The sequence below is a fragment of the Corvus kubaryi genome, unplaced genomic scaffold (genome assembly GCF_017639235.1).
Source record: "Corvus kubaryi isolate FWS band 111438036 unplaced genomic scaffold, C.kubaryi_AGA036_p1.0 37152, whole genome shotgun sequence".
In the NCBI taxonomy this organism is placed as follows: Eukaryota; Metazoa; Chordata; class Aves; order Passeriformes; family Corvidae; genus Corvus; species Corvus kubaryi.
This window is the reverse complement of record NW_024581040.1, coordinates 864,601-875,590: the sequence shown is the minus strand read 5'-3', so window position 1 is coordinate 875,590 and position 10,990 is coordinate 864,601. Positions and strand designations below refer to the sequence as shown.

At 49.9% G+C, this 10,990-nt stretch overlaps 1 protein-coding gene across 1 annotated transcript; it reads left to right on the top strand.

The window, feature by feature from the left end:
- Positions 1-233: 233 nt before the first annotated feature.
- Positions 234-9,039, top strand: LOC121661439 (gametocyte-specific factor 1-like). The gene is made up of 7 exons (XM_042021621.1): positions 234-443; positions 2,498-2,595; positions 3,899-4,025; positions 4,678-4,764; positions 5,452-5,512; positions 6,354-6,434; positions 7,256-9,039. Exons 1-7 carry the CDS (start codon positions 422-424, stop codon positions 7,305-7,307), a joined length of 528 nt encoding a protein of 175 aa, XP_041877555.1. The 5' UTR covers positions 234-421; the 3' UTR covers positions 7,308-9,039.
- The last annotated feature ends 1,951 nt before the right edge of the window (positions 9,040-10,990 follow it).

Here is a 10,990-nt window from a genome sequence, read left to right as displayed (position 1 = left end):
TCTGCCAAAGCACCCGGCCGCAATACTTTTTCTTTTTTTTTTTTTTTTTTTGCTGTTGTCTCCTAATTGTCCCTTTTATTAAATTTTTCTTAAAATTTTACAAAGAGTGAACCTCGTTTTTCACACGGCCGAACATTCCCCAGCACCTCAGGGTGGTTTAAGGGGCCCGACCCGGCCGCGCCCGACGACGCCGCGCCCGCGGTTCTGCCCCGCCAACCGCGGCTGGGCGGGAAGGGCGGAGCCGGACCGGCCCCACAGCCAACCCCACAGCCGGCCCCGAGGCGGTGGTGGACCAGTCCCACACCCAGTCCCACAGCCGGCCCCGAGGCAGATCCGGCCTTGCCTGGTTTCACCCCATATCCCGCTCCGGAGCAGACCCGGCTCAGCCAGTCCCACACCCGACCCCAGGCCCAGCGCCGCCATGGAGTTCGAGGAGGACTTGGGTGAGGCTTGGGGTTGGTTGGGGAGAGACGGGGAAAGCGCTCGTCGGCTGCGGGCAGGGCCCGGGCCTGACCCGCGCTATCGGGGTCTGTTCCGTCTCGGGCCGGGTTTGTTGCTCCCCTCGGGCCGGGCCCCGTCCCCTCTCGGGCCGGGTCAGTCCCCGTGCCCAGTGCCGAAGCCGGGCGAGCCCCCGCGGGCCCTCTCTCGGTGGTTCGAGCCCAGGTTGGCACAACAGGGGCAGCTGGTGCGGGTGGGGTCCGGCCTGCAGGATTTACCTGAATAAAGCGACTTTGTTTAGTTCGAGCGTGGCTTCCACCCGTGTCTCCCGGCTCAGCCGCTCCAGGCGGTTTTGGGATCCGTTTCCACGCAGTGTGGACAGGGACAGGTACAAGGATCTCCCTGCACGTGGCATTGTTGTGGTGCCTTTGGTGGTTTCAGCCGTATATAAATTGCAGCTTCTCGGCTGCCCGAGCCGCTCCTGTGCTGTTGGTGTTTGGTGCTGAGGGCTCTGCTCCTCCTCTGGTGCTCGACATCTGTCCCCTTCCCTTCATTGGCAACGTACTTGATCTTGTGCGGAGCCAGTTCCGAGAGAGAGAAGCTTTTGGAAAAACCTCTAACAAATAGTGTTTAGTCTCGTGAATTCCTTAAACAGATAGTGCTTAATCTTGTATTTACATATATCAGTGATTAATGTGCACAAGTGGGTAACTTAGCCGTGAGAATAAAGACTGTGTGCCTGATAAAATCTCAAGATACATCTTGGCCAGACCCCGTAGTTGGAATGCATTAAAGGATAAGAAACCCTCCTCGGGGGGAGGAGGGGTCGTTAGGAGGAGCATCCCCCGTGCACCCAGTGCCAAAATAAAGTAATGCTGCTTTTTAATACTAAAATTATAGTGTTAGAGAGTTTTATTTTTCACAGCGTTTTTGGTGGCAAAACCACTTGTGATTGCTCTTCAAGGGCCAGCTGGAACAGTGCAAAGCCAGGTGGGTTTTCAGCTGCTCTAATGCCCTGCCTGGGCTGTTGAGGTGAGAGGTGCTCAGAGGCAGCAGCACTGCACAGCCCAGATGGCAAAGAGGATCCTGCCTGTCCTTTTTCTTTCCAAGTGGCTTTCAGCATGAATTCTGCTCGTTGGGACTTCTGGAACAGCATTTTAACAACTGCCAGCCTGGGGCCTGATGGAGCCACACATGTGAGAGAGGAGGACAGAGGCAGCAACAGCCAGTGCCTAGACCTGGTTTAACTCCTGTCTAATCAAATCCTAAAGTGCTGAAAGCCTGGGCAACAAGAGTGGCTGAGCAGAAAGGATGGGAGCAGTCCAGGCTCCCTGGTGTGTACCCCACAGACAGACCCACAGGCAGTAGTGGGGCCTTGTGTCTCCTCCTGGCTGCCTCTCATCCTCACTGAGAATATGCATATTTATCAATATTTATATTTTAATATATTTTAAAGACAAACATTATGTATGCATGGATTCACACTGCTTCACTGTTCAGTATATTTGTTCCTCAGTGTTTTTCCTGGTTTAGTAATGCCTCAGCTCCTAAATAACTACATGATTAAAAGCTTCATTTAGAGTCTCATGCACCATGTTAGGCACACTGCTACCTCCAGAGTGTAATTCAGTTCCCTCACGTTCTGCCTCCAGCAAAACAAGCTGTTGATGGAAAAATGATTTGGTTCAGCTTCTGAAGGCTCTGGTGGGTGTGACAGGATCCCATTGATCCTCCTCCAGGAGAGCTGGAAAGTGCTGCTGGCTTTCCCTTGGAGTAAGGGTGGTTTTCTCCCTCATAAGGTAACCTAAAGAGTTATTACACTCAGTGGTACTGACTCTCCTCTGTTTTAAGTAATGTCCCAGTTATGAGAACTTCAAGTTTAATTAATTTGGTTATGCAAAGCAGGTGCCTGCCTTAATGAATGGTTTCAAACTAAGAGCAACTGGTTTAACTCCCTCAGACCACAGCCCTGATGTGGTGGTGTGGGGTTTTCCCCATTGCACTGTGTGATTCTTGCCTTTCTAACCAGGTGCTTTTCTCTGTTCTCCTGTTCTCTCAGATACGTTGGATCCAGAGAGGTTGATCCAGTGCCCATTGGTTAAACACCATCGGATCAGAGCACGGCGGTTTCCCTATCACCTGGTGAAGTGTAAGGAGGTGAGCTGGACAGGCAGTGATTGAGTGACTCTGTGCATGCAAGTGCACCCTGTGTTCCTGACAAATAGCCCTGTTTAGCCTTTATTTCATATAACTTTGTGATTTGTTTAGTAATAGTTCCAGGCACACATGAATTCACCCAAGATGGGTGTGGCTCTGTTGGAAGGAGACAGAGATCCTTCTTGGTTAGTTCAGGGAGGAGACTCCAGTCTCTTCCAGCAGCTCACAGGGAGGTCGGATTCATTTTTCCACTTTCAGCTGAAGAGAGGACTCTGTTGGAGTTCTGAGCACCCCTCTGGGCCCCTCAGAGCAGAAGTGCTTTGATGTTGCAGTTTATTCTTTAACTGCAGGGCGCTGGGCAGTTTGGTTTTGCCAACAGCTGTTTAATGGGCATCTGGCAGAAACTGCACATCCTGGGCTCAGCATGTTTGGGAGAGGTTTACTCCCCTCTCCATCTTTAATCAAGAATTTGATTACAAGTCATTTCATAGGACACTTCCTCTCTTCTCCACTGTTGCCCTCATGATTTGGTTTCTTTAAACCTTCTGAGCTTTGGGTTTTTTCTGAGACTTTTGAAAACCTGATTGTCCCCTTTTTAAGTTTGCCAGTGTGTTTTTAAAACAGTCCAGCATTGCTGTGCCTTCCACTTAAGATGCAGTTGTAGGCAGTGTGTCCTGGCATCAGTACAATAAATTCATTTTGGTGGAACTGAAGCTTTAAAAATATTAATTAGCTAGTGAAAGTGGGGGCCAGAGCTAAGTGGCAAGTACCAAATATTCAAGAGGGCTGAAATTTTCTGTGTTGAGCCCCTGCACGTTTTGGTAGGAGTGTGCATGTAAGCTGGGTGAACAGTGTTAGTAAGTAAACCTTTAAGCATGTTGGTTTTGTCCTGGTGTCCTGCTGAAAGGTTTACAGAATTTCTCTGCCTTTGTGCCCACTTAGTTAAAATATATCTGAAGGGTTTAGATTTGCCTGATGTCTCTCCCTTATTGGTTTGAAAATGGTTTCATTTGTGCTTTAAGCCATGCAGTCGTATCAGCAGCACTACAGGGAACTGTAGGGAGTTTGCTGAGGGTCTGTTTCACTTCAGTCAAGGGTGGCTCAGTGTCTGTGATTTGTGTCTGGAAGTTCATTTCCCCTTTTGTTTTTAGTGATTGTCTGATCAATACGTTGCAATTTCTTGTTTATGATTGTATTTTTTAAAGCAACACCACAAATATCCCAGTGTTTTGTGCCTTTTTATCAACAAGAGATAAGTGAACTTGAGAGATGTGGCACATAATTTTGGTTTTCCCTTGTCTAGAGCAACCCTGAAATTGCAAAGAAATTGGCCACGTGCCCCTTCAACGCTCGTCACCTGGTTCCTCAGGCTGACCTCAGTGACCACATCACAAAGTGCAACGACAAAGCCTTCATGGAGCAAGATGTGGGTAAGAGAACCCCTGTGCTCCCAGGTGTCAGTGCACCCTGGGGACTGAGGTCTCCTCTCGTGAGGATGGATCATGGAATAACCCAAAAGTGGGAGGCAAAATGTTGTCTGTAGTTTTGTGTGACACAACAGCTTCAGGAAAACTTGATCTCATTTGCTTGGCTTTATTGGGCATTTTCTTGAGAATATGGCAGGTGCTCTGGGTAGGCCTTGCACGTATTTTGTTACCGGGCTTGTTGAATAGAAAGGTTGTACCCAACACCATGCAGGAAGTGCCTCTGGAAGGAGGGGTGGGATGCATTAATGGCCACAAGGATGGGCCACTCCTCTTGCAGAGCTGATCTCCCTTTAACTCTTGCACACCACAGAGCACACAGTTTTTTCTCTTCTGTAGAGGTGCACAGGCAGTGATGCCTGCAACCATGTCAGCAAGTTTCCTCTTCACTCCAGCATTCCTGCTCAAAGTTCCAGGGAGCAGAGTCTTCTCTTTTTCATTGAAAAAGGCAAATTTGAAGTTGCTGGATTTCAGCTGTCCCCAACCTGTTTGCATCGGGCAGGGCTTCCTCTGAAGCCCAGAGATGTTTTACAGCTTTAGCCAAAGTGTTCAAGGGATTTAAGGACTGCTGGTCACTGTGTTTTCTCTCTTCCTGAAGTGAGCCGGTCCTGTGAGCCCCCGAAGGAGCAGTTGAATAATGGGAGCACATGGCAGGCACCTCCATGTGATGAAGACTGGGAAACAGGTGAGGAACTTCCCCATCTGCTGCCTTCTCCCTGGCCATGTCCTCCAGCTCCTCTTGGGACAGTGTGAGGCCAGGGGTGCTGTTCACTCAGGGCTGCCTTGTAAGACACTTTGCTTATGCTTGTTCCTAAGAACATGGATCTCTCCCCCCAGCAGGCTTGGCTTGGTATAGAGAACAATCCAAAATGCCTGCCAGAATGAGGATGGGGAGAGATTTCCAAGCATCCCTTCATCCCATATGAGCTTTTGTACCTTATGTGCAGTGACAGCAATAGAAACATGTTCCTCAGTGGAGCAGACACATTCATCATAGGTCAGCTTTTCCTCCCTCTTGAGCATGTGAAAATATGACAGAGATACAGATCATAGAATTACAGAATCCCTGAATGGTTTGGCTTGGGTAGAACCTTAAAGTTTATCTCATTCCATGGGCAGCAACACCTTCCACTATCCCAGGTGGCTCCCAGCCCTGTCCAACCTGACCTTGGACACTTCCAGGGATCCAGGGGCAGCCCCAGCTTCTCTGGGCACCCTGCGCCAGGGCCTCCCCACCCTCACAGGGAGAATTCCTGCCCAGTATCCCATTTAACCCTGCCCTCTGGAAGTGGGGAGCCATTTAAGCCACTGATCTGATGGTGGTTTCTGGGGTTTCTTAGTTCTGAGCCACAACATCTGCTTTCTTTCACAGAGCTGCTGGAGGGATCTGAGTCTCCTTTTGTGTGGGGCGTGATCAACTCTGCCATAAACAGGTAGGGAATGCAAGTTTGATTCTTTACACCAGTGTTTGTTTAAACAAATATTGCAGCCTTCTCTCAGCCTCACCTTGATGGCTGCACAGGAGCTGCCTTTGCTGCTGTACAACCCTGGGAAGAGAGATGCTGCTGGTGCAGTGTGACCTGCTTCCTCATGTGGCCTGGACCAGAGAAGGAAACCCTCAGGAGCACAGATACTGCTCCTGTATGCCTGTGGCAGGCTGCTCTTCCTGCCCATGGCCTGTGTTCAGGGACTGATGGATGTCTGGACAATGTGCAGGGGAGAAAGGTGGTCACACCTCGTGATCCCTGTGACTCCTTGGGAGATCCCTTGTGAGCTCCTGCCTCCTGGGGCATGGCAGATGTGCTGGAGTTGGGCCCTGTGTCAGCAGAATCCTCCTGTTGTGCCTCTTCCAAATTATGGTCACAGTTTGGGGCAGGGGGAGTGAGGAGCTCAGTGCCCAGCTGTGAACTGGAAGGGCCTGCCCTGGCTGGTTTCACTGATTGTGGGCTGGCTACAGGATGTGATGGCACCACCAGAGCTGCCCAAGGTGTTTTAAGGTTTATCTAATGGGTTCATTCAGGGTTCAGCAACACTCCTGCCCATGGCAGCTCCGAGTTCTGTGTGAGCTCTTCCACAGGGGCTGACAGCAGCACTGCCTGGTTCCACCTGTAAGACTCTTTAAAAGATCTTTTAGTGTTCAGAGCACATCCAGCTCTCCTCAGCACCACCACTACCATGGTGGCACAGCACCATCCCCCAGGGCCCTGCTGCAGTAAAATGCATGAATGTGAGCCAGTGCATTTGCCAGAAGTAACCAAAGTAATTTAATTCCAGCACCATCAGTCACCGGAATGACTCCCTGCCCTCAGAGATGCGGCTCCCCGGGACCTTCCCGTACACCGTGTCTGCAGGACCGTGAGTACTGAGCATGGGGCTTTGGCACTGTCAGTCCAGAGCTGGGGACAGCTCCTAAAATCTCTGGCTGCAGCAGCACTTTGTGGCTCCCACTGCACGGACAGGAGGGGTTGTATTGAGCACTTGCTTCTTGAGAGCAGCTTCTGAGGGAATCTGCTGCTCAGATCATCCGCTTTGTCCATCCTTTGAAGCCTCTTCTATTCTTTTCTTGCTCCATTCCTGTGGCCCAGGTTAGGCAGAGCTGCATCCTGGCCACATTGGCTCGGTCTCGCTAACCAGGCCCTTCCACAGCATCCCCATTACCCCTTTCACCCAACATCCTCCCCCTGACTTAAACCAAATTGTTTCTTTGCTTTCTGCTCTGTTCACTGTCAGGCCCAGCTAAATCAGAGCTGGGGTGAAATGGGCTCCTTAAACCAGCACCACTGGGAGAAGAAGCCATCAAATTCCATCTGGGGGAGGGATGGAGCTCCCCATGGGAAAGCATCTAATGCTGAAATCAAAGACTATTGTTTGTCTTTAGCAGCAAAGCAACAGCTTGAAGATGCTTTGAGGAATGACTGTCCTGATTCCCACTGGGAGCAACTAAACCTGGTGCTCTCAGGGCACTGCAGACACAGCTCCTGCACAGACAGGGACTGTGCAATTGCCACAGTGTTGAGCTGAATCTGCCAAACCAAACTGAAATGTTAGTTGTAGACAGGCCTTGTTGCCAAGGGGACAAGTGCTGCCTCTGCAGAGGCCACTGTCCCTTGGGGCAGTGGGAGAAGTTGTTGTATCTTTGTCCATCTCAAGCAAAAATTATATCTTTTCCTTTTCAGAATTCGGAGTATTAGTTCCTCCCCCTGGAACTTGGTTTTTCCCCAGCAGTAAGTGTCTCCCTGTTTTGGACAGGAGAGCTCCTGTAGATGACAGACACGCTCTGGACCTGATGGGAGGACTCCTTTACACTTGGCTTTTGTTGCATTATGTGTTTCTTGCAACATTTGAATATGTGGAACTGTCCTTGGTTGCCAGATGTTTCCCCCAGGCAGTTGTTTTAGAAGTTACCCTCACCTTTACTTGGTGAATTTTGTTACTGTTCTTGAAAAAATAGACTGATAAATTTACAGACTCAGAAACCTTCCCTGCCCAGCCCTGGATCCTGATAACTCCCCGTGAACAAGAAAAACACAGGAATTGGCAAGACTCTGTTGTTTAACTTGTCAAATGGCAGGTGATGAATTGTGAGGCTGTTCTGTGTGCTCCAGAGACTGGGAAACAGCAAGAGACCCTTCAGAAGGCTTTTAAGGAGTGGGGACTGAGGGAGGGATTTTAAGCAGGGGAAGCAGGGTCTGATTAAGTTTCTAATTAGAGAAGAGACAGTGGGAAACAGAACAGTTTGGGGGGCTGAAAATACCCCCCAGAATCTTGTCCCTTCACTTGATGCTTTAAAACAAGTGTGTGCATGTGGAGGTGCCCCTTGGGAGCTGGGTGCTCATGGTCAGTGCTAACTGTGAACAGCAGATGCAGGAATGGGAGGGGGAATGTCCTGCAGGAATGGCAGATTTGGGAGAGTTCAGGCCTGGCATAGCAGAAACTGTTACAGTCCCATTTCAGTAGAAGTCAGGAACCACCCAACAGTTACTTCCAGGAATTTCTACCATATGCCTTAAGCATCTTGTTCTCAGGAAGCCTGGAGGGATTATGGAACTTCTGCTGGACATTTGGGAGAAGTTTTGGCTATTTGCTGGGGAGCTGCCGCAAACTCCCTGCCACTGAGGCTTCAGGAGTTGTGTTTGAGGGCCTGTTACAGCCCGGAGAGCACAAAGTGCTGAGTTTCTCCAGGCTGTCAAGAGGCTGAGATTAAAATCATCTAGAGCAGCCAAACTTAAAAGTATTTTTTCTGTGCATGCATTTTTTGTTTCTATCTTGTTGGAGTCTGACTGGACTCTGAGTTTGTCCACTCAGTGTGGAGAATGTTCAGGTTGGGTTTTAAACTGTGTTGTCATTTACAGAGACTGTCTTGAGAGCATTCTGACCTTAACTTTTGCAGCTTCACACCTTCGGCCTTGCCTTTGTCACCTTAGGCCTTACCTTTGCCTCCTGTGTGTGAGGGGCTTCCCCAGGCAGACCTTAACAGAGAATCCTCTGCAATCACAACTCCAAACAGGGGAAGTTTCAGGAGGACACTGAAGTGCTCGTCTAGTTTCCATTAGAGTTTTGCAGTTTTCTAATGCTTAAAACATGTTTGAGAGCTCTCAGGTACCTGTTCTGTATTGGGGGAGGGGAGGAAGGGAGTAGGAATGGTTTAAATCAGTAAAAATATGTGTTTAGGCCTGAAAATGTTAAGATCAAGCAGTAAATTTCTAAACATGCAAAGTACAAAATGGGATCCAAATACACAACCATAAACAATTAAGAAGCCAGACATGGTGTTTGTCTAGAAAGAGATTAATGCCTTCATATTGTCCTCTAAAAACTGGATTCCCACCATCTGTATACTACCACTAGAAAGTAATACATGTTGACTGGAATGTGCAAAATTAGGATTCTTTTAAAATTCTGTCAATTTATGTCAAGGTTCTTGTTGGCAGTTTAGAATAAAAATGTTGTAAATGCCCTACAACTGCTTTTCTTTGAAGTCAGCCAGTGCTGACATGAAGTTCTCCTTTCCACCTTCATTTATTTTTTGTCACTTGGGATGAAAGTGGTGACAAACACCAGCTGTGATTGTTTCTGGTTTGACAGCAGCAGCTCATTTGCAGGTTTTGTGGGCCAGAGCACTACAATTTTACAGGTAAATGCCATAATTGGGCTCCATTAGCCTGAGCTCTTTGAACTGGCAGTGGGTGAAAGCTGCTCCTCGCTGAGGCTCTTATGTGTCTGCAGTCTGGAGGAGGAGAGCTCCTCCACGTTATTAACACTGGGGGGAACATTATTCCCCCAGTCTGGGGTGAATCCAGTACCCCGGCCTTTCTGGAAAGGACCAGGCTTGGAAAGTTGTGGTTGTGACTTCAAACACCCCCAGGCCACAAGAACTGAGGGTAGGGTCCATGAGAAGGGGGTTTGTTTTGTAGGGTGGTGTTGGGGTGGGTCACTCTGCTCTCGGGCTGAAAGCATCAAATGTCAGTCACCAGAAGAGATCACTGAGATCTAGGTTACCTCCCCCTGGGTGACTCCCAATCCTAAATTACCTCCCCCTGTTCCAGAAAGTTCTCCCTTTTTTAGTTATTAATTGGCTCCCTGTTAAGACTCCTGCCTCCCTGTTTTCCCCATTTGTTCTGAAAAATTGTATCCTCCCCTCTGCTTGTACCCCATTGGTTGTTTTCCCTTTCCCTGCCTTGCTCCACCCCCCCCATAAAGGGTATAAAGGGGTGAGCCCACTTCTTCTCGAGCAATTTCTGGTCCCTGGACCCTCCTGCAAATGAACCTGTTGGAACGCACACCAGAAGCCCCTCCCACCTTCTTTGCCTCCGGGCAAACACCAGCCTGATCATCGGCCACCCGACGTGTTTCCTCTGAGGAGGAGCCAGGCACGCACCCATCCCACGCCGATTCCACTGAGCCGTGCAGCGAGGACGCTGTGGAGGCCAACGCTGCGTCCCTGTGCCCGAGGGCACGCCGAGCCTTGCGGCTACAAGCCCCCGGTTGCGTTAGGGTGGGTGCAGCCCACCTGTGACTGACATCTGAGATCCCACATCCCAGAGATCTGAAACCCCATATCCTTCTGGACAAGGTCTTCAACATCCTCAATGTCATCACATCCTGCACGTGCCACCTCCTGTGAAGGGCAGAGAGGCCGTGGCTCTGCTGCTCCTGCAGTGCTTTGGGAATGCTGGGTGAGAGGCTGGCAGGGTGACCCTCCCCCAGCATCGGGAATGTTTCCGAGGCTCTCGGCTCCCTCTGCTTGTTTTGTATTTACCACAGGATGCAGAATATTTTTTAAAGCATATCACAGGGCACCTGCATCCTGGTGACAGAGTGAGGACTTTGGTGTGACAATTCCTGTGTTAAATCCTCAATCTCTTGTGCTGGGTGGGTTGTGCAGTGCCAGAGCCTTCACCCCATTCCCTGGAGGCTGGATGTCCTTGCCAGGAGCTGATGGGATGTAGAGTCAAAATCACAGACTCCTTTGGGCTGGAAGAGACCTTAAAGCCCATCCAGTCCCACCCCCTGCCATGGGCAGGGACACCTTCCACTATCCCAAGTTGCTCCAAGCCCCATCCAGCCTGGCCTTGGACACTCCCAGGGATCCAGGGGCAGCCACAGCTGCTCTGGGCATCCTGTGCCAGGGCCTCCCCACCCTCACAGAGAAGAATTTCTTCCTGATATCTAATCTAAATCTCTCCTCTTTTAGTTAAAAACTGTTCCCTTTGTCCTATCACTGCCTGTGTAAGAAGTCCCTTTCCCTCTTTTTTATAAGCCCCCGTTAGGCACTGGGAGGGGCTCTAGGGTCTCCTGGGAGCCCTCTCTTCTCCAGGCTGGACACCCCCAGCTCACTGTCCATTGCCACCATTTCTCCCTTCAGTTCCATCAGGAGGGTACACTCTCCTTGGCCCTTCTGTTCTGACCTA